At 39.4% G+C, this 24,524-nt stretch overlaps 1 protein-coding gene across 7 annotated transcripts in view; it reads right to left on the minus strand.

The window, feature by feature from the left end:
- BTLA (B and T lymphocyte associated) overlaps window positions 1–19,974 on the minus strand; it is a 38,885-nt gene extending 18,911 nt beyond the window's left edge. For 3 of the 7 annotated variants that reach the window (XM_053220852.1, XM_027077734.2, XM_027077731.2), the window contains exon 1: window positions 13,897–15,532. Coding sequence is in view for 6 of the 7 variants with exons in the window: in XM_027077734.2 (XP_026933535.1) it covers window positions 13,897–13,984 (88 nt within the window). In the remaining variant the exon portion in view is untranslated. Of the gene's footprint in view, window positions 1–13,896; window positions 15,533–19,884 lie in introns of those variants that run through there. The other 4 variants (XM_027077733.2, XM_015069192.3, XM_053220850.1 and 1 more) reach the window with 3 other exon arrangements.
- Window positions 19,975–24,524: the final 4,550 nt, after the last annotated feature.

Here is a 24,524-nt window from a genome sequence, read left to right on the forward strand (position 1 = left end):
ACACCTTTGCCAGCATAAATATTCTCATTTTTAGTTATTTCCTAACCTCCAAAAAAACCTCTCACTGTAATTTCTGCTCACATCTTGTCAACCTCTGTTCAGACACTTGGTTGAGTTTCCAGGAACCAGATTGAGAGAAGGGCCCTGCAGAGAACATTTAGAAACTTGTAGTATTTATTATATATTTATAAATGTATTGACACCTCAAACAAGTTCACTTTAAGACTTACTAATTCAGTTGCTTCCAAAAATTCAAAATAAAAATGAAAGCAAACTAAAAGCCAAGTTATGAGCATGAAGTTTTCAAAAACTTGAAGAGAAAGGGTAAGGTAATCTACCAAAAGGAAGTGCCTAACAATATAACACCTGGATGTGGTTAGACTTACAACAAAAAAGCAAAGAGGCCAGAATCTGAAAAGCCAAGTGAAACTCACGTTTCCAGAACTCCATCCCCCCTAAAGTTAATAGATTATCTCAACCTCCTCACTTCCCTTTTCATGCACTTGGATAAATCAGTCATAGCGTATGGAGCCTAGGACTTGGTGTCAACATTGTGGAAAACAATAAGGTAGTTTTAGACAAAGACTCCTCCTGCCCTCAAGAAGCTTAGCATTTAATTGATGAGACAAGGTTAACTAACAATGCCACTTTCCCAGAATAAATTTACTATCTTCCATTTTTTTAATCTTCAAATTGATCTGAGTTGAAAGAAGGGCTCAGAGAGAGCTTGTGTGTCCTTGTACGTTAGTTGTTAGGGGGTAGAGAAATAAATAAGGCAAGGTGTCTTCCTTCAAGGGGCTTGCCTTCTAATGGGAAATAAAGATGTTTGACAAACGAGAGAATGAAATAACACTATAAAGAGGTGTAACTTCGCTTGTGTGTACAGAGGCTTAACTTCAGCTGGGACTATTGGGATAAGGCTTGACGGAAAGGTTACATACTTTGAGCTGAACCTTAGTGAATGAATAGCCCTTTGATAATCAGCAGTGAATGGGACAGGGGAGGTATTTTAAGACTGAGCACACGGAAGGGCAAAGGCAGAGAAGCTAGGAATCTCATGGCAAATTCAAGGAATCGAAACTCATTTCGATCATGCTTTTCTCAAATAGTGACATGGAAACCACTGGTTGTTTCAGAATAAATGCAATAGCGTTAGGAAGAACACACTAAAAGTTTGCTTATTCACCATGAGAAAATACAGAGCCTGATTCTTTTGGGATATTTATAAAAGTCATGTAAATAGCTAAAAATTGGAATATTTATTCAAACATGGTTGTTCAAATACTAACACATTGTGTGATGGTGAGATAGCCACCCAGTCTCTCTGGTCCTCAATCTCTGTAAAACAGGATGAAAATAGGAAAATTCTTACCCACCATCCTCTCCTACACAAACACATACACAACTTCATCTCCCTCAGTGTGTGACCGATGTGATAAAACCAGCTCTAAGTCTCTCTTTTTACTACAGTACGTTACCTTTCCATTTAGCCATCAGCTCTCACCCAATGCTAGTAGCACAAGTGAATATCCCTTCTAGTCCCAACCTGTGTGGTTATGTGGTTGAGGGGAGTGCACAGAGCAGGGTAGGCAAGGAGAGCCAGCTGATGGTCCCAACCACGTCACTGACTCTCCCAATGGGATTACAGAAACATCACGGTGGTTCCTGCATACTCTTATCAGCAGGGCAAGGATCACTGACTGTCACATTGACTGGCACAGGGATTTTTCTTGAATGGAGGAATGAATAGACAAATGAAGACTTGCCAACAGGCACTAAAAATCATCAAGAATATTCACTTTTCGTACAAAGAAAGTATTAACACTTCCCATCTCCCTGAGACTCAAGCGGATGTTTGTAGCACAGCAATACTGCACAGAGCTAAATGGCACCATTGCAAGTCTCCATCGGACAGGCACGTGGACACTTTGCTGCTTGTCCTGAATTATGAATAGCTAGTTCACGGCATTTAGGAAATCAAAAGCTGTACCCAAGGGGCTTGTCTTGTGAAACAATTATTTTCTAAAGAGAGGTGAAGATTGCAGTTGTTTTTGTTTGGGATGTATCAGCTAACATTAATTGTTCCTGCTGTTATTCTCAAACATTCATACTAATGCATAGGGAATTTTCAACGCTAAAAATAATTCAAATAAACATATGCAGTAAAAGAATGAAATTTCTACCATCCTCAGTGTTTCCTGTGATGAAGTATCTCTTTTTAAGTAACTGTAGGTTTAGGAAGACTTACATTTAAAAAATCCTTATGAAAACCATGACTGTTTAGCACAGCATGCATATTCCATGACCAGGGTATGCCTAGCATATTTGATGTCCAGAGTGCATCATTTAAAAAAAATTTTTTTAATGTTTTAATTTATTTTTGAAGGAGAGAGAGAGAGAGAGAGAGAGAGCATGAGCAGGGGAGGGCTGGGGGGGGGGGGTGGGGAGACACAGAATCTGAGCAGGCTCCAGGTTCTGAGCTGCCAGCACAGAGTCCGATGAGGGGCTCAGACTCACAAACTGTGAGATCATGACCTGAGCCGAAGTCGGACACTTAACTGACTGAGCCACCCAGGTGCCCCTGAGAGTGCATTATTTTTAACAATCTCTTCCTCTATATGGAAAAATGTATTCAGAAATCATGAAATGAAACAAACCATAAAATGGCCAAAAAATAAATATTCATTCAATTTCATATATAAAATCATGCAAATTAAAAAATACTTTTAAAATATTAGAATACAAAAAAAGAAAAAATGCACAGCTATTTATTTAATAATTTTATTAAATAAATTAAATTTAAAATAATTAAATTTATTTAATAAACAGTGTGAACTTTGATACAGTCTGATATAGTTTATGTAAGTAATTTTCCAGTGACTAACAAATGAATTTTATTAAAACTAAAATTCTACAAAAGATACAATTTAGGCAATTACTCAATTGTACCCTGAATGTGAAGTTTTATTTTGATTCATTCTTTAAGTTTAAAACAACACTTGAAGGGGGGCATCTGGGGGGCTCAGTCAGTTAAGCAACCAACTTTGGTTCAGGTCATGGTCTCCTGGTTCATGGGTTTGAGCCCCATGTCAGGCTCTGTGCTGACAGCTTGGAGCCTGGAGCCTGGAGCCTGCTTTGGATTCTGTGTCTCCCTCTTTGCCTTTTCCTCACTGGTGCTCTGTTTCTCTATGTGTCTCAAAAATAAACACTTAAAAAAAACTTTTTTAAAATAAGTATAACAACACTTGGAGGAGAAGAATACATTGAAGTTGTATAGATAATAATAAAACATGAAGTCTTAAACTTTGAAACTAAAGTTCATACTTGGAAACAAATTACACTGCACAGTTGGAACTCATTGTTTTAGATTTAATTAATTAATTAATTAATTTTAAGAAAGAAAGAGAACATGAGTGGGGCAGGGGAAGAGAAAGAAGGAAAAAGAGAAGCCCAACCCGGGGCCCAATCCCATAACCTGAGCCAAAATCAGATCCCAAACTGGGGTCATGACCTGAGCCAAAATCAAGAGTGAGACATTCAACCGACTGAGCCATCCAGGCTCCCCTCACTGTTCTAGATTTTAAATAAATAAATATTCAAAGTGGTTGGATAGGATGAAAGCAATGAAATGGCTCACATTCTGTTTCTTTGGTTTCATAATCACAGTGGTATTGTTGTTTATTTAAAATCTACTCTGGAAATGAAGGAATATGTAGTGTCACAGGGATCAGAGACACAAGCTGCCTAGAGCAAGCTCCAGCGATTTTGAATGTTATAAATTTACTCATGAAACGAACACACGAATTTGTATGCGTCCAGAGCCAACTCCAACATGAGGAAGTTCTTTGAGTTAGCTTTCATGTAGAATGCAATGTTTATCAAAAGGGAAGTCCTAAAAATGTGCTAATTTGAAATTTACATACATACTATTTAGAGTAATTATTCAGAATTTAGACCAAAGATATTATGAGGGGGAAGAATATTTTATCACTCATATTGTTCAGAGTTGCTGGTATATGGTGATAATTAGAAGTACCTTTATTTGTTTTTAAATTCTGTACAGATAATGTCCCCTTAATGCCCACACCCAGGGGTGTGGGCAAACCCTGTCTATGACTACTTAGTAACGTGACAGTTTCTAGTGCAAAAGTAATGCAAAGAGACTTCCATTGCTCTTCAATTTTCCCTTCAGTTTTTTTTTTTTTTTTTTTGGTTATCCTACACAAGATACAATCCCTCAGAGCTTTCAAATTTCCAAGGAGGGAGACTTCTGGCCGGGTCAGTCATGAAAGGCTTCAAGGAGGAGGTTGAATCCCCTCCAGCCTCAAACCCACCCTGGGGCAAAGCTAGCCCACCTTCTATTATCACAGTATGATACCTTCACCTACCTATGACATGGTCTGAACCTGGGACCCCTCTTGGTTCTTTCCTCCTTCCTGCCCCATTCCATCAGTCATAAGGTTAAGTTGATTCAGCATCCGAAATATCTTTCAAATTTGTTTCCATGACACTGTCTTAATTTGGGTTTTATTTTGTTTCATGTGGATTGATTGTCATAGCCCACCAACTAGTCTACTACAGCCCAAACTTGGCCTTGTTCCCCTCCCCCACCCCATTTATTTTCCACATCATTGTCACAGTTTGCATTCTTTTTTTTTTTTAAGTTTATTTATTACTTAAGATGGGTGGGGGAGAGCAGAGAGAGGGAGTGAGAGAGAAGTCCAAGCAGGTCTGCAGTGTGAGCACAGAGCCTGATGTTGGGTTCAAACCCACAAACTGTGATCATGAAACCAAGAATCGGTCGCTTAACCGACTGAACCACCCAGGTGCCCCACAGTTTGTATTCTTGAAAGTAAAATCCAGTTGTAAGATTTGTGTCTAAAACCCTCCAGAGACTCTTCAACACCTGTAAGAAATGTCCAGACTTCATCAAATGAAATTTGGCCCCTGCTTCCTTATGCGAACTCACTGCACCCCCATCCTCCAGCCACCCAAGCCCACTTGACATCCCCCTACTCCACGAACGTCTCAGGCTGTTCTGTGTGACAGGCAGCATTCTTTTATAATTAAATGTGTGTGTGCATCTGTCTTCCTATCAGGGCCACAACTTTCTTGATGAGCTACTACCTGTCTCTGCAGGAGGAGGTGGCCTTAGAAAACGTATGAAAGGAAGAAGGCATGATGTAGCCCGAGACTGAACAAAGAGAGCTCAGGAAGAGAAAAATTTCCTGTTCACAACTCTGACTAATGCTTTCTATGCACTAAGGGTGCAGAGTAGACACCTCTGAGTTCTTACAAAGGTGGCCTACAAGGCACTGAGGTGAAGAATATATGCATCTCAATATACCCTAAAGTGGTTAAGTTATAACCACTAAAGAAAAATTAGACCTTACAAGTATACAGTGTGGGAAGGCCTGATTTATGTCCACTCAGGGGTGATATTCAAAGTACTTAGCAAGTGATACTCTGTGGTCATTTAGATACCTGGATCCAGCCAATCAGAAAGGCGTGCCAGCCACAAACAACTACACGGGCCAGTACCTTCCAGCTGAGCAAGTGTATTTGCAGGTATGAATACCATCAGGAGCCAGGGAGGGTAGATAAATATGTTAGCTCTTAAAAAAAAAAAAAAAAAGAGTTTTGTGATTATGAATTTTATGTGAAGTAATTATTTCTTATTTTTAAAGACCACGTACCTTGATTATAAGTATCACTATGAGGAAAATCCCAACTACGATTCACTCTTTCTCCATAGAAAAATTTTTACATATGGAAGGTTCAAAATGGTTACATGTACTGAAAGAAATGAATGACTGTAACAAACGCAGGCTGCCTTAATTTGAGATAAGACAGAGTTAAACATAAAAGTGCAAATAATTTTTGAAAACTACAATGGTTATGAAAGGTATAATACATCAATAATTTTCTGTGTCATGAAGCAGGATTTTAGTTTCTGTCAGAAGATATTGTGATAGACAAACACGAAAAAACAAAAACTTCGGACACAGGGTGGGGGTGGGAGCTACAAAAGGAGAAAAGTCTTCAGACTTAAGAGGAAAACAAGCCTTCAGAGGGTCATGGTGGTACAATTTGCCTTACTTTCGAGGGCCTGTGTGATGGATGGCAGGGGAGGTCTGATGACCACCAGGGAAGGGAAACAAGTGCTTCTTCCCTTATAAATTGGTATGGGCTTAGGGGTCCCCTGAGGCAGCGGAATGAACAAAGTCAAGGCCAATTCATGCACAGCAACAGCAGCCATGTGATCACACATCAAAGATTCTGAAGGACATCCACCTGGACACCTTAAGGAATCCCATGAACAGCATCAGAAAGCCCACGTGGCATAGTTCTCATCATAAGCTAGCTGGCTGGCATAGCCTCGGAAAATCACAAATGTGGTGACGTGAGATGAAGTTCCACCTCATACAGATGCCACTGTTTTAATGTTGTATCACGTAGTGTTGATTATACTTATTACTTTAACTCTCTGGTAAACACACCCAATACATATGTCAGGTATCCCCAGAAGTTCTAGGAATACCTGGGAAATTTATTGTATGCGTGCAATGTTAAAACAGGGCTCCTATTGTAAAGAGAACATCGGTAATCTAAGCAAAACCTTGTAACATGATCTCAGGGGTACAATGAAAACTGACCGAGCCTCAGTCCCTACCACAAGATGAAAGCTACTCACTCACATATATCTACCTTACAAACAACAATGTAATAGAGATCAAAGACATAGAAGTAGTATGAAATAGTAGTTCAGATGTTTCTTCTTCTCTGTGATTATTGTGTGATACTGGTCTTCAGATGGGGATAGGCATCTGTTCCCTGTCCAAACACACACATGCAAACATGCACACATACAGAGAGAGAGAGAGAGAGAGAGAGAGAGAGAGAGAGGAAGAAACTCATATAATATAAAGTTTCTATAGCAAAAAGGGAACTGGAAAGAATTAAGGAATTAACTTCACAACAAGAGTATGCATAGTACAAATCCATATTTATTCCCTTTGCTTAAAAAAACAAAAGAAATGAGAAAATTGAATTTTCACAATCATCTCCATTATTGTTTCCTCTTTATTTTCATTCTTTTTTCATTTTTTAACATTTATTCATTGTTAAGAGACAGAGAGAGACAGAGCATGAGTGGGGGAGGGGCCAAGAGAGAGGGAGACACAGAATCTGAAACAGGCTCCATGCTTTGAGCTATTAGCACAGAGCCCAAAGCGGGCCTTGAACTCACAGACTGCGAGATCATGACCTGAGCTGAAGTTGGACGCTTACCCAATTGAGCCACCCAGATGCCCCTACTATTTCCTCTTGAAAATTTTTGTTATACTGGTATGTGAAAACATTCTTTAAGTTTGCTTTCATGTGGTATTTATTCAGCACACTTTGAGGCAATTTCTTCTAGGCCTAGAATTTCTCATTGTGCGATATGACTATTTGAAGGAAAATTTGAAGTCTATCTCTTCAACCTAGTTTTATTGAGCAATTTGAGACTTTATGCCATATATCTCTTGGTTTTATCCAGTCTGGGATAATTCTAAAATTGTTTTGTCTTAAAATAGTCATTTTAGTATTTGCCATAGCTTTGTAAGTTAGCAAAACTTACAAAGCACCTGTGTCATTCCCTCTCCCTGAGAGGACAGGACCCACAGAGAGCTTTAGTGATCATCAGGTCAGACAGCACCCGGATAGTGGAAGCCACCTCCAGAATCACTGCTTCACATTCATTGCTGCTTGCGCACAAGCACATGGCACCTTGCGTTATCAAAGTGCTGCAGACTCATCCTCCAGATGGGAGGGAGATAGGGATATAGCTAATATTTTTGAATTCTTATTATGTGCTATTCACTTTTAGGTACCTTGCATATATCGTTTCATTTGATCCTTAAAATTAGTATCTTTATATTTAAGTGGGAGAAACCAAGTATTAGAGAAGCTAAGCCACTTTCTTAAGACAACCAGCTGGTGGGAGGCAGAGCCAGGACCAGGATTGAGTCTAGGCCTGGCTAACTCCACAGCACGAGCCCTTACCTGCCAGGATAGTTGTGGAAGGAAATGAGAACACACAGGAAGAGTTCTTAGCACTGTGCTTGGTTTGTAATAAACAACAATAAGTACCAGGTATTATTATTTGTTTAGGGAAGGGACACAGCAGTTGAGCAAAGCCTACGGGTGGCAGAGACAAGATAGAAACCAGAAGGCCTGCCCTAAGCGCCTCTGCTCTGAGCAGTTATTCCCAACTGTGTTCAAGGATCAGCAGTGATGCATAATGACTGGTATATACATTGGGCATACAGATATAATAGACATAGAAAAGGCAGTGTATCCCATAGGAAAATGTCCTTTTGTGTGAGAGATGAACTCCTACTGGATTACACTAACCAGCAAAGCCAGCCTTGGCCAAAACTGGGAAGTAAAACTACCTTTGACTTTGGATATTTTTCTAAGATTTCTCTCAGTACTTCCCCATTACGTCTCTACCAAGTGATAAATGTCTCTTTGTCACGGACTGTCTCTCCAGCCAAAGGATTCGTGTGTGTTCCATTTCTGCAGAGTCCTGCCCACCCTATTTGACAAGAATGAGTATCTAATGCAGTGTTCGTTGGCCAATTCTGCAATCTTCTCAATGGAGTAGCAAATGTTTTTAGCCAGTTTAATGGGCTGTAAAGAACAATGACTCATACTGACAATTTAAAGAATAGTTCTGGAAGACTTTGACTGCCTGCTATATAGATGGGCCCTTTCCTTCAGAAATGCTAGGCCCTCCACCTTGATCACAGTGCCTTCTGGAAGAAAATCAGTGCAGAAAAAGCCTAGAGCATACCTTAGAAGCCATGTCCAGTAGTATCAAAGAGAGCTTTGTCATTGTATCAGAAACCAACAAAAGTATTTCTATATATTGCCTTCAGTGATAATGTAGTTACTTGTGAGCTCAGAGTAAGTGTGGGTTATGTGTTACTCCAAAGACCCAGGGAACGTCCATCTTGACTTCTTTGCCAGGTACTTCCTCACCTTCCTAATGCACCCTACCACAGAGATCACAATGAGATTCACTGGCTTTTTCAAAACCGAAGAAGATACTTAACAATATCCATGTGAGCAGAAACTGCCAATTGTCCCCCAACATTAATTATCTTCCTTTAATATGGTTGAAGAAAATGAAATAGGGCCATGACCACTCAGCTAGAACCTAAATACCCCAGCCTGCCTTATAGCCACTTCTGGACAATGAGCTATTTGTGACATATGTGAGTTCCAGGTTGATCTCACAACATAAATATGGCTAACAGGAAGGAGAAAAGGAGAAGTTAGCTACACCAGCTAAACCTGAGGTTTCCCTATGACTGACCCAGATGACCCCTCCAACATTCTCATGGACTCTGTTCAAAGTGAACCTCAAATTATACATGTTTAGATTCTGAGCATATGAAAATGATAGCCCTGCAGGTGTACAAAAAGACACACGCACACAATAATTTCTTCCACAGAGATAAGCATGTAAATCAGAGCCTATAACCATGAGAGGATAGGTGGATAATATTGAGCTTATTTGGAAGCAAGGGAGTGAGGAATATTACAAAAGTGATGCAAATTACATATGACAGAACAGGTTGCTGACACAATGTAACTCAAGTCACATGACTACCAAACTCTTATTGTTATTTATTGGTAACTGTGGATGATCTTAGACGATGATATGGAATTTATAGGCAACTTTTCTCAACCCCAAATGAGAGATGGTCTCCCAATACTACTTTAAGGGAATTATCAAGCTAATTACATTTTGAACTAAAGGAAAAAAAAAAAACAACATTATTAGCTGAATTTACACAACACTTAGTGATGCATCAAGTAAGTCATGGGAAATCCTCAAGATATAAAGGTTAAAATTAATATGTTCTAAGTGTTTTACAGAATTAATTCACTTAATACTCACAAAATTCCTATATTGGATCAGTGTCAATATTGTCCCATCACTTAGATGGGGAAACAGAACCAGAAAGATTATAGTTACAGGACCAGGAAATGGCAGAGATGGGACAGTAATCCAGATGGTCTGGTTCTAAAGTCCCTGATCCTAACCATTCTGCCACTACCTTTCCAAGAAACATAGGAAAAGACTGACTTAAGTTTTGGGCCTGATTATGAATGCCTGTGAACATTTTGCGTTCAATAATTTTGAACTCTTTTTTTTTTTTAATTTACTTTTGAGAGAGAGTGTGTGAATGGCAGTGGGCGGGGGGCGGGGGCACAGAGAGAGAGGGGGACAGAGGATCCCAAGTGGACTCTGAACTCACAGCAGCAAGGCTTATGCAGGGCTCTAACTCATGAACATCGAGCTCATGACCTCAGCTGAAGTTGGATTCTCAACCAACTGATCCACCCAGGAGCCCCAACAATTCTGAACTCTTAAGATAAAACTTACAAATAAGGAAAATTAAGTAGGAAAGCCCCAGTGAAGCAAGATAACCAGCATTTGTCTTCAGTACGACAATAGAGAAAATTTTGATAGTGGAACAGATAAAGGAACTATTAATTAAAGAATTATCAGTGTTAGGAAAGTCTACTCAAGGCTCTTATCAGCACAGGAGTTCATCTTTTCACGCCTTAATCCACAAAGTCCTTTAGCTGCAGAATATATTCCTAGACATTTACGTAAAAAGTAATCATATTTTGTGGCAGACATTTTGATAATAACAAAGCACAGGCACTTGGCAGAAGACGGAGTTCTATCTCTAGCATACCATGTACACATTTCAATAGGAACAGATAGCTAGAGCCATAGAAATAAGTCTGAAAAAGACGCCGTGTTACAAAACAGAAACTTAAAAAATGATAGACAGGCACGGGACACCTTCTTCCCTGTTTCTGCCCAGACACAAGGACATGGCCAGTTTGTGGTGGAGCGGCATACCCTGTGTGGGATGTGGGGTACGGATCCATGGGCCGTACTGAACTATCACAACGAAGGAGAAAGGACACAGGCAGGAGCCAAGTGGAGAGTGGCCCTAACTACTGCGTTCTCAGTGGAACTATAAGTGTCCACTGGTACTAGACTAGAAATTTTTTTTTTAATCACAGTAAGCAGCAATCAAAGATTTACTACTGTCTTCATTTCAGACCATATATAGTGCTAAGAAATACCCACATATTAATTGCAGTATTCCTGCCTGCTTGAAGACAGAATCCTTGGTCCAAAGCCTTGTAGCTGGACCTGCTCCATGGTGATGCGTCTTCACCTGCAGCCTAGTTCTTTTTGGTATAATCTGCCCATCTGTGCATGAAGGGAAGGTGATGACACCTTTATTACTTTCATCAGGACAGAAGTCATACCCAGATACCAAGAGGCAGAGTTCCCTCTGACTTTTTTGAGAAACACAAAAAGCAAGCAAGCATAATTTTAAGGAACAATTTTAAACAAGAAGTTTGTAGAGAACATAACATTTTTCCAACCTTATTACAGACACAGATTCATTCCTAGGAAGAGGCGCACAGATCTCACATTGCTTTTAAGTGGATGGAAAGAAATCTATAAAAATTATTTTTAAGCCTTTTGAAACTCTGCCAGTGTAAAGAATTCAGTAGTTAAGTGTAACATAGGAAACCCCCAAGATATGTAGGTTAACATGAATGTGGTTTTAAGGAACAGAGCCTTCAGCTCTGTCTGGAGGAACAAATTTCACCAAACATTTATCTCAACCTGTATCTTAAATGTAATGCAAGTCATGTTGCAATCTATCAACTGCTTTATAATATACCTGGCTGGCACTTTATCTGATGCTTTCTGTTTAATTTTCCAAATAACTCGATCCACTATAGTTGGGACTAAACATATTGTGCAACATATTTCATTTTTTCATTTTGTTTAGCTTTAAAAGCTCAACTATTTTAAATGATAATGTTAATGCTTATTTCCCATTTAACTGAATTTTTGGGAGGTTTGCTTGGTTTTGCTTAGCAAAAACACCGTTAACATTTGTCAGCTTTTATTATGTGCACTTTTTATACCAGGCACTTCACCCATATTATTGCATTTATAGTCTTCACAATAGGCCCATAATTTAGGTACAATTGTTATCTCTATCTTACAAATGAGGAAATGAAGAATAAGAGAGAAGAAGAAACTTAACCAAGGTCACACAGCAATGGGCAGAGCCAGTAAACAAACTCGGGCCTAACACCCATGTATGGTTTTATAAGCATATTGGGAAAGGAATAAAAGTTGTACCCCACCTCCAGGGTGAAATAGCACTGAAAATTCTTTTACTCCATTTCACACAGGATAGTTTATGTGTTCTTCAACTTGGTATGAATTCTGTTTTTTAATGTTTATTTATTTTTGAGAGAGAGAGAGAGAGACAGAGAGAGACAGAGAGAGAGAGACAGAGCATGAGTAGGGGAAGGTCAGAGAGAGAGGGAGACAGAATCCAAGGCAGGCTCCAGGCTCTGAGCTGTCAGCACAGAGCCCGATGCGGGGCTTGAACCCACTAAATGTGAGATGATGACCTGAGCCAAAGTCAGATGCTTAACTGACTGAGCCACACAGGCACCCCAGAATTCTGTTTAATATTTGACTCCAGTTATAACTGGGATTTTAGGCATCTGATGGAAAGTGAAAAACCTAGCCAGCCACCTAAGCACCCCATCAACGTAATACCAAATATTTGCACACATGAAAATGTTTAGGTGACTGGGAATTCTTACTTTGCACCTGGTTGTGAGCCATCCTTGCATCATGAAGACAAATTCCGAACCACACTGTTCCAGAATTTAAGATGACGTTCTATAGGATTTCAGCAACCATATTTTCTGATTTAAAACCACAGCACACAAACTAATATGAGTATGTGTATTTGCAGGGATAACAAGGCAGGATATTTGCAATCAGACCTGCGAACATCAGAAACACCTGCTAGCTATTTATAGCCTTTCCAATATATGCTCTCCTATATCAGTGTAAGGGAGCAAAGGAACTCACCAGAGGAAGAAATTGCTTTTTTGCCTGCATAAAATCTTTGCAGAAGAACACCATCTATGCAGAACCCAAGCTGTTTTCTATATCATATGACACCCAAGTAGGAACCATCCTCTTTCAGCCTAATAGAGGCAATGACAGAATGCTCCAATCCTAGATTTCTGAGCATTTTCTCTTTCAGTATTCTCCAGGTGCACACCCCACTGAAGCAAATAATACGACTTTATTTAGTGACACTATTCAAGAGTAACCAGAGTCAGATATAACCTCAGTTATCAAACACCTACCCAACGGAACACTATAGCACTCTGCTTGCTTCAGTTTGGAAAAGACCAGCTATTTAGTCACCATCAAGATGGCATCCAGAGCATTTTTGCCAGAAATAGTGATAAATTTGTACTTTATTTAAACATCCGCCCAATTCTCTGTCCTTACTATCAGAACATGTTTTTTTTTTTTTTTAGTTTTATTTATTTTGAGAGAGAGAGAGAGAGAGAGAGAGAGAGAGGGTGTGTGAGTGGGGGAGGGGCAGAGAGAGGGAGAGAGAGAGAATCCCAAGCAGGCTCCACACTGTCAGCACAGATCCCAATGCGGGATTCAATCCCATGAACTGTGAGATCATGACCTGAGCCGAAATTAAGAGTCGGACACTCAACCAACTGACCTGCCCAAGTGCCCCCCATCAGAACATGTTTTTAAGAAAATCAGCCATGCCATGACTTGAAAACGATGTTACTTAGTTTATGTTCTAAAATGTGCTCACTGAGCAAACCTCACTCTACGGTTTCATCTACCATTATCCACTTGACATAAATAATACATCCTGCTAACATCGGCAAGCAAAATTATTCCCTCCAACACCCCCTGGGAAATAAAACAAGACATTATTTAAGTAAGTGCCTTACCGTTGATACTCCAGATGCCCAGATGTGGGATTAGGAAGAGCACCCAGGACATTTTCTCAATTCCAAGCATGCCAGGTGATCTCTTCATTTCCTGTGCATATCAGGGATGGAAAAAGTCCAGTAGACTTCTCTTCTTTCCTTGAATTCCTCAGGCTTGGACCACGTTACCTACCTCAGTGACATCTGTGAGATACAGAAGAGCAAGGAGGCAGCAGAAGATAGTAGGAAGAGCTTGAATAAATTTGTAAAACAAAGTGAGCAGAAAGATTACGTGGTACTCTATTGTGTGGTTTTTGCTTCTTGTCAAATCGGCTTCTCACTTTCAAACACTATGATCTGCAAAGCAGCTCAGTCCTTAACTTCTCCTTCCGCTTACCACCCTTTTTGCCCCACACTGAGGTTTTTTCATGTTCAGTGACATGAAAAATCAAACTTTAAAGAAGTCTATAGTGTTGCAATCTTTAGGTTGAGATTTCAATCACAATTCATGGTAAAAAGTACCTATGGTAAGTATGCCTTTTCCCATTTCATAGCTTTAGATTATGAAACTTCTTTTATGTAAAAGGTCTTAGATTTTTCTTCCCAAACATCATGTCATAGCAAGATGAGAATGCTTATTGTCATTACACCAGTGATTTATCTGAGGTTATGGAGAATATGAGTGACAGGAAGCACTTCCTCAACAGATGAGGGAAGGGCAAGTGTCTTTAATCTGTAGTTAGATATCAATGGAACAAGACCATCGTTAATATTAGCTACATGTTCTCTCTAAATAATAAAGTTCCGAGCTAAATGACATCTTGAATATCAATTAAAGGAAACTTCCATTTTCAACATTCTTCATGTGGTTATTGTCTGGATGAAACAGAATAGAAATAAGAGGAAGAAATGGAAAAGTTTAAGATCAGATAGCTCAGGGTGGAGGTAGGACTGTTTTCTCCAAGTTAGCTGTGCTTCTAATTATAGAAGCTAATTAAATTCACCCATTTGAGATTCCAAATGAGAAACTGAGACATGTGACATCTCTGGTCATTGGCAGAAATTGACGTTGTAAGTCTTTCTCCCAGAGGCTGGTGATTTTCTAACAAGACCAAACTTCAATGGTTTTAAACAAGTTAAAAAAAAATAGTTATATTAATTTAAACAGATATTGTGTGATGGTTGGAGAAACCAAGATGAATGAGCCATTGTTCCTCATTTTAAAGAGCTCAGTGAATGAGTACTGTAATCTCCTCATATCTGTCTTTAGTGTGGGAACTGAAACATTCATGCATTTCAACCACCACAGTTTAACATACAGCAACTGTACCTGTCGTCTTAGAGCATCCATTACTTACTAAGTAAACATCCTGTGAAATATTTATGCAGCATTTATAAACTTTTTTTCCGGTGCTCAAGGTGGAATGCAAACTTTCGGTGACAGCTGAGGCAAGGCTCATTATGTCTTTGAAATGGTCCCCGAAGTGAAAAGCCATAAACCATAAGCCAAAGATCTCAGAATATTGTCCCAAATCAGAGAGAAGTCATATATGCTTTGTTTATCTCAGCATAAATCCTTTATGATCCACTATTTTAAAAACGTTTTTCCATATTAAAAAAGCCCAAGTTGACTAGATAAAATTTGGAAAAGATGTTAGGCAACATCTAGTGTATTTTTTAAGATATCTATTTTGTTACTTGCCCTTTACCCCTCCACTGCTGCGGTCCTACCCGCTGTAGACAGAACTCTCCCTCAAAATCTCACTCCTGTCTTCCTTCTAGTGAAGAAGAATGGAAAGAAGCCTAGCTTCAAAGTTTGTTAGCTCAGCTACAAGTCAATTTTGCTTTACATCTCTACCTCATCTAGTATTTACGTTTCTATCCTGACCCTCCCCTCGTTATAACCATGTAATTTTTGATTTAAAACAACCCAGGTGCCCTAACTTGGAGGTACTTGGGTCATTCAGTCAGTTAAGTGTTCGACCCTTGGTTTCAGCTCAGGTCATGATCTGATGGTTCGTGAGTTCAAGCCCTGCATCGGGCTCTGCACTGACAGTGCAAAGACTGCTTGGGATTCTCTCTCTCCTTTTCTCTCTGCCTCTCCCTCACACACACTCTCTCTCTCCAAATAAATAAATACATAAAAAAAAACTTTTTACTTAAATGTGAAAATTTAAAGAATTTAGTACATTTTAAAAAAGGAATTGTATTGTATTTTAGAAACAATTTTAAAAATATGCGTCTATCTCCAATTTTATTGTGAAAGACAAAAATCAAAGTAGAATTTGGTTTCTTAAAATTCATTTTGCAAACAGTGGCACTTGGGTGGCTCAGTCAGTTGAGCATCTGAGTCTTGATTTCAGCTCAGGTCATGATCCCAGGGTCATAGGATTGGATCCCGCATTGGGCTCTGCACTGAACATGGAGCCTGCTTAAGATTCTCTCTCTCTTTCTTCTGTCCCTCTCCCATGCTCTCTCTCTCTAAAATAAAATACTAAATAAAATTCATTTTGCAAACTTCTTAGGAGGTACATAGAGGGCAAATTCTTCAGTTCACTTACAGATTCAGTTGCTTTCTTGAATCATGAAGCAGCTGTACTTTCTCCAAGATTTTTACCCCAGGGGTGGGGTCAGAAAAACAGGAATCACAAAACAGATGCCAGACCCTAGAGAGGTCTTAGCACTGACATCGTATTCTGTGTCTCCCTCTCTCTCTCTGCCCCTCTCCTGCTCACATTCTGTCTCTCTCAAAAATAAATAAACATTAAAAAAATTAAAAAATTTTAGCACCCTGAAAAACACTGCATAGCTTCTACTGTTACGGAACCAGGCTGGAACGCTGGCAGAAAAACCAAGTGACACTCAGAGATTTTGGTGGATTGGAGATTTATTTAACACCGGCGGGCTCAGAGGAGATCATTTCTCCAAAGATCTGAGCACCAAATGCAAGTGGGAATGGTAATTTGTAGTTATCAGCTTCCATATCTGTGGGGGTTTTCACGTGCGGCAAACAGGGCAAGGAGAACCCGGAAGAGGGGTCTCTAAGCTAGAGACCAGAGCATGTTTTAGTCCCATGTAAAACCTTATTCATTTTTCCAACACTACCACAAAAGTAGTACAGCATTTAAAACTTTTTCCATTCTTCTGCTTGTTGTCCTCTCCTCATCAATATTCTTGATAGCATTGGTTTCCAAATATGCCTGTACTTTAGAATCAGTCTGGGCATTTTTTATATAGTGGGTGGGATTCCCAGATCCCATCTACATCCATTGGATGAGAATCTCACAGGATTGAGGCCACATACCCCTATTTTAAAGAAATCTCCCAAAGTGATTCTGTTAGCTGATCTGAATGGATACTTGGAAACCAAGTATGAATTTGTGGGATACATGGACTTTTGAGTCACAAAAGACTTGGTACCAAATCTTTGCCACTTATTAGCTATAGAACCTTTCATAAATTTCCTAGATTCTTAGAGTCCATAGTAGACACAGAAATGTACCACGTGGGTACCCCTTCAAAGACATTTTTCTTAGCTGTGGGGAATGCAGTCAGTAGACAGCTTCCAGGTATAAACTTCTTTAGGGACTGCCCGGTTGAGACTCACACTGTCCAAGGTCGTGATTTTCCAGGACAGCCTGCATCTAGTGATGGAGCAGGGAAAATGCGTAAAAGGCTGGCCATTTCAGCCTCCCATGCGATGTTGATGGGCCATACTTGATCCAGAGGTGCTGGTTGTCAGCCAAGGTTATGGCAGGCCTATATCAGTTTAACTTCTTCCTCTGCCTAGTCTTGCTTCTGCCCTCTTATTTTCACAGGTGCTAATCCCTAATTTATCTCAGTGTCTGCTTCCAGAAAATCAAATTTGTTCCACATCTTGATTTTATGTTCTGTAGAACACAGATGGTAATAACATCAATCTGTCATGTTGGTGAACTGCGATAATGTATGCAAAGTGATCATTAAATTGTATCTATAATTATTCCTGAGTCAACGATGGGCTTAATTTGGACAAGATGGATACCAGGAAACCCCGTGTTAATAAGTCAAAATACAATGGTGGCAGAACAATTTGAATATGTTTATTTGCTAATGGGAGTCACTGTTGCATGGAGATTGAGACTGTGAATAAGCATCGTAAAAAAGCTTTGATTAGCAAATAAATGTAGCAGATTAAGGATGGTCTGAATTCCCCCCCAAATTTACAAGGATGGATCGGTCATGCCAGGAGGCCTCAGAAGTAAAGGGCAGAAAGAATTAGAAGCCTGAGGGCAGGAGATCTAAAGAAGGGCCTATATCGAGAAAACTCTCCAACCCATACATAAGACTGGAAGGAGTCAAAGCAGGGGTGCTATCACAGTAGAACTAGAGGGCTGGGTAGGTAACCAAGGCAGGGAGGGACCATTCATCAAAACTGGAATACAAAAAAAGGATCCACACCCCAAGATGGGCAAAGAGGCCAATTTGATATTGAGCCCTTTTCCTTTGCTCCTTAAAGTATCCCTTGGGTGAAAGGATTGGTCCCACACTCTGAGGTGGAGAAGGTTGACCCAAAACATGGTATAAAATACCCTCAGCTGCAAAACTTAGAAGACTGAAGATGCTTTGGGCAGGCAGATGTATACACAGAGAATGCCCAAGAATGCCCTTCTCCCCTTACTTCCCTACTGGCAGACTTGAAGTGTATTCTGGTTCTATCATTTACTAGATGTGTGGCCTTAGACAAATTACTTAACTTTGAATCTATTACCTCGGGAATAATAACACCTACTGAAAGGTTGCTATAAGTGTTCAATAAGGGGCTTAAATAGTGCTATATATTTTAAGTTACTATACATGAAACCACCTACCACAGTGCCTTACTCAAAACTAGGATCCTGACAAATGCATTTTCCTTTCTTTCTTCCCATTCAGATACGGACATAAAGTTGACTTCTCTTATATCCTATGCACCTGTGTGTACCAAATTTGTATGTGTTTATAGTACTTACTTGTACTATACTTTTGTGCTATTGTGTATGTTTATCGCATTGCTTTCCTCATGAAACCAACTATGGTTGCATCCATAGCTTTGGATGCATCATAGCTTTACAAATTGTTTTTTATCTTTTACTTTTGTGGATGTGTACATGCTTTGATGTATTTGCAGCTTCAGGTCTCAGCAAAATGTTATAGTCTGAAGCCATGAACTTGTTCTTTCAGGAGGAATTATGGGGGCTACATGGAAAAGAAGGGTGGCATACCTTATAGATTTCCAGCTACAAGCAGTATAAAGGACCAGGAGCCCCAGGTTCTGTGCCCCCAAATCCATCATCCACTTTGTGAAAGAGGCCATGCTTTTTAGCCAGTGACTAAAGAAAATGGAAATACCAAGGCAGGTCCATTTCTGAGACACAGGACTCCTCTAATGACAGACTTTGGCTTAAGAACTCCCTTATAGCCTTGCCAAACCTTCCTTAGAGTTCATATTAGTCTAGGATACTTCCCCCTAACCTACTTCCTGCTCCCCATCACTATGGATCAGGGTTGCTTTGTGGTCTTTCTCCCTTCTCCCCATTTTTCTCTCATACCTCCCCACTTTTTCTCACAGGCATTTCTCCTAATCTAATCCTTGAACAGTTTGGAGCCTGCATTTGGAGAACCCAGTCTAACACGTTAATTTTTCATAGTTACAACAACATAGAATATACAATTTCTTATCTTGCTTCCCCTTTCCTCTTGTTCAGTGGGTAGTAATCTTCATAGGGGGGAAATTTTTTTTAGAAGGTAGGAAGGCATGACAGCTAGTTAGTAAAAATACCAGGATTAAATTAGTCAATTTGGGAGAAACTGTAAAGATCAGCCAAATCATGGAGAAAATAGTGAAAACACAGGCAGAGAAAAGAGATAGAGACATGGAAAAGTCACAGTATTTTAACTATAACAGTGATGGTAGCTAAGAGCACTGTGGGAATTTGACCAAAAAAAGTGAAAGGCTTTTTCAGAGCTTCACCGCTCATGCTCACTCACATTTGTCTTCACGGCAGAGTCCTCTTCTTATTTATATGGCTTTATGAGGAGAAAAAAATGCAGATGAAGTAAACTGTAATTTGAAACAAAACACAATGGAGTTAGCTTGGTTTGGAGTAAGGTTAAAGAAATAATTTGGAAGAAGTTGTCCTGAAATGAAATATATACACATTTAACAACCAGTATGGTACCAGTCAGATCACATGCTGGCCACAGAGCTAGAAAAGCTTTCTGAAGGCCCCAAATGTGCCAGTCATCTTACTTGGTCAATAATTAGGAGATCCTAATTGAGAGACCCCAAGGAAGGGTCCCAGGAAGTCAGGTAAGCAGGGACTACTTGAGGGCTCAGGATAGCAACTAGTTGCCATTCACCAACTGGTCTGGAAGTGCAGCATTCATATTTTAATGTCTGGTAGAGCTGTGCCAATGGTAACTGACTACCTTTCAGTTGCTTATCCCTTTAATATTGATTAGTCAGTGTTAATAAATCCAAATTACACAGCTGACCCTTGAACAACATGAGGGTTAGAGGCCCCGACTCCCCCACACAGTCAAAATCTGAACATAACTTTTGACGCTCTCAAAACTTAAGTATTAATAGTGAGAGCTAGGGGCACCTGGGTGGCGCAGTCGGTTAAGCGTCCGACTTCAGCCAGGTCACGATCTCGCGGCCCGTGAGTTCGAGCCCCGCGTCAGGCTCTGGGCTGATGGTTCAGAGCCTGGAGCCTGTTTCCGATTCTGTGTCTCCCTCTCTCTCTGCCCCTCCCCCGCTCATGCTCTGTCTCTCTCTGTCCCAAAAATAAATAAACGTTGAAAAAAAATTAAAAAAAAAATAGAGTAAGGAGAGATCACTTTTTACTGTGATCTACAACTTGCTGGAGAAAGGAACTGCTCACACAAGAGATGATTAATCTCACAGGGCATTTTAAGTGGATACTGGTGACACTCAAGGTCACTGCAGTAGCAATAGCAGGTGGCTATGAAATTACTACAACACTACAGTATATACTATGGTACATTTTATGAAGTTACAATTTAATACTAGGTCTATGTTTGTTTACATTTCTCTCAACTGTGCATGCCACCATATATAGTCCATTAAGTGTTTGTGTTTGTGAGATTTGATAAATTTTAACTTTCTATATTTTGTGTGTATTTTATGTATATTAGTGTACGTTTTATGGTAGTAAATAATAAACTAGACTACTATCTATGCATTTATGACATACCTTTTTCCTAACTTTTTTCTATACTTCCAGGCTATGGGGTTCATCTGCGAAGTTCTTCAAATTGTTGCAAATCTCCAAAACATTTTCCAAAATATTTATTGAAAAAAAAACCCATGTGTAAGTGAACCTGCTCAATTCAAACCCATGTTGTCCAAGGGTCAACTGTGATTCTCAATTGTCCAACATAGTAGCATCTAGTGGGTAGAGGCCAGACATGTGGCTCAACATCCTACAATGCACAGGACAGAACTCATAACAAAGAATTATCCAGCTCAAAATGTCAATGGTGCTAAGATTGAGAAATTCTGGTGTAGAATGAACCAATATGCAGTATCTGCCTCAAACTTCTCTAGATTCACATTCCCTGGTGGCAGTGGAGGCCCTAGAAGTCATTTCTGGAGACTCAGAAAGCAGAGTCTTACACTAAGTACTAAAGAACCACACAATGATCATGTCCAAAAAGGAAAAAAAAAAAAAAAAAAAAAAAGCTTTGTAACAAATATAGGGACTATGTTTTGTGACCACTTGAGTTTCAGGCTTCCATCCCACTTTGCAAGGCCTCTGCATTACTGCATCTTGGAACTGATGAAAATTTATGATAAATATACAACTCTCTACTCCTTCAATTCAAACTTGAAGAATTTGAAGAAGTACCTATATCAGTCTTTTACCAAAGCCATCTCAAGTTCCATTTTAGATGGGTTCCCCCTAAAAGAAAACCCCAATTCAAGGACTCGAGTGCAAGCAGTTTATTTTGAGATGTTCCCAATACAGTAGGGGAGTGAAGAACACAGGAAGGAGAAGAAGGCTAATAGGCAGTGTGCTTTCTAGCAAGTTATTGCTGTGAATAACGTACTTAATCCTCACCTCAGGAACGCTGAAAGCCAACAATGAACAGATGCCTCAGTCATCCCACTCAAAGACTGAGGAAGTTGGGGCATTTAACCATTTTATTAGTTTCCTATTGCTACTATAACAAACATGGTGGCTTAAAATAATACAAATTTATTATTTTACAGTTCTGAAGGTCAAAAGTAAAAAACAGATCATACTAGGCTAAAATCATGGAGACAGCTGGGCTGCATCTGGAGGTTCTAGAGGCGAGTTTGTTTCCTTGCCTTTTCATCTTCTAAACATGACCTGTATCCCTTGGCTAGTGTCCCCTTCCTCCATCTTTAAAGCCAGCAGCATAGGATCTACAAATTGTTCTCTGTGACTTCCTTCTTTCAGTTATAAGGATTATGTAGTAAAACTGGCCACACCTGGATAATTCAGGATAATCTTCCTTCTAAAGATCATGAACATAGTCACTTCTACAGAATAACTTTTGCCAAGTAAGATAACATATTTGTAGATTTAGGGGATTAGGATATGGACATCGTTGAGTGGGCCATTGTCCAATTATATACATATGCTCTTATCAGTCATTAAAGACTGCTCCCAAGAGGGGCATTAGCATTTCTAGCCTGCTGCTCAGGTAAACCAACCAGACTCTGGTGGCCAGGGAAAGCTTGTAAGCAGTGAAATACAGGTGCCAGCAATTGGAAGTTGGGCAATGTCCACAAAAGTGGCTGAGGGTAAGGAATATAGGTGGGGCCCAGACACCCTATGCTGCAATTCCTCTTGGATACAAGCCAATAATCAGAAAGCACAACCATTTTGTTAGTTTTTGTTTTGGTTTAAGAGGGAAAAAAAGGGAGGGAGGGTGAGATGATTAAAAATCATAGGAATCTATGTAAAGATAATGTCTATATGTAAGAAAATGTTTACATAAAGGTGGAGGAGAGACACAGAATTCAAAACTCAAGCCACCATATTTTTTTAACACTGTTAAGGGGCACATGGGTGGCTCAGTTGGTTAAGTATCTGACTCTTGATTTCAGTTCGGGTTATGATCCAAGAGTTGTGGGATTAAGCCCTACACTTAAGATTCTCTCTCTCCCTCTGTGACACTCTCCTGCTGTCCCTACTCCCAAATAAAATACAATATTTTAAAAACACCGTTAAAAAAAAAGATAGCTTGGAAAATCCAAGGAAACTTCCTTTTGAAAGAGATTTATTAAGAGAAACAATAAATTTTGGAAAATTTTATGTTCAATATGATTCAGGAATTCATCGTTCATTTTGGGAAGTTGAGCAGCATGCTTTTTGAATCTTTCCAAATCTCCACATCAAAACAAATAGAGCAACTATATAGTGCTCACAAATAACATTCACCAAACACACACACACACACACACACACACACACACACACACACACAAAACCCAGATAATGCACTGTCCAACAGATCACAGAGGAAGACAGACTACCAATAGGCATAAATCTGCATGATGTCAGGTCATGATCTCGCAGTTCATGGGTTTGAGCCCTGAGTCGGGCTCTGTGCTGACAGCTCAGAGCCTGGAGCCTGCTCCGGATTCTGTGTCTCCCTCTCTCAATCTGTCCCTCCCCTGCTCGTGCTCTGCCTCTTTTTCTCTCTCTCAAAAATAAATAAACATTTAAAAAAATAATAATAAAAAAAATAAAAAAAATCTGCATGATGTCAACTCCGTGCTAGAGGAATAAGAGGCATGTAACAGGTATCTCTCAGATATGAGAATAAGAGAACCACCAAATAGCTAAGAGGACTAAATCACTGCAGCATATAGAAGGCCAAATGGAAAACAGCAGCTGAAACTGGGATGACAGTGCCCACTCAATCAGAAGGTAATCACAAAAGCCCACTGTCAGAGGGCTGGAAAAGCCTAGTCCCCATGAACCTTCAAAATGGAGCCTCATGGTCCCTCCCAGAACAGGGCCCTATTCTGAGTAGTAACTATTAGGAGTGACATCAGAGCAAAATAGAATAGAGATGATAAAGATGAAGAGAAAAAAAAAAGGTTCATATAAAGGTGGGGAAGGGAAACAGAGTTCAAAAAGTGAGCCACAATATTTTTGAACTGTATATAAAAAACAGAAAGAAAGAAAATAGAGCTTTCTGAAGTTATAAAAGTTATAGTGAATCATTCTTCCTTTTAAAAATCTGGAAAAACTAAAAAACAGGAAAGTATTGATGTCAAGTCCCATATGAAATTATTAAAGGAAAGAGAATAAAAAGAATAGCTTCCCTACAAACAATGAAAGCATTGCATAAAAGAAAGACATGTTTGCAGAAGAGATTCAAAAAAGATCTAAAAGAAATTAATTAACACAATACATGAAAGAACAATATAATTTAGATCAGAGAAATTCAAAATGAAGTGATAATTCAAAAAAGAATTAGAAATAAAATAACAAAACTTATTTCAAAACAAAGACTAAATTAGAAGGAACACAGGAGTGGATTAGCACAATAGAATGCCTTAATGAAATACAAAGTGAACATGAAACAAATTTTTAAATTCTAAAGAAATAAGTAAAAAGGATTTG

This window comes from Acinonyx jubatus, chromosome C2 (assembly GCF_027475565.1).
Source record: "Acinonyx jubatus isolate Ajub_Pintada_27869175 chromosome C2, VMU_Ajub_asm_v1.0, whole genome shotgun sequence".
Taxonomy (NCBI): Eukaryota; Metazoa; Chordata; class Mammalia; order Carnivora; family Felidae; genus Acinonyx; species Acinonyx jubatus.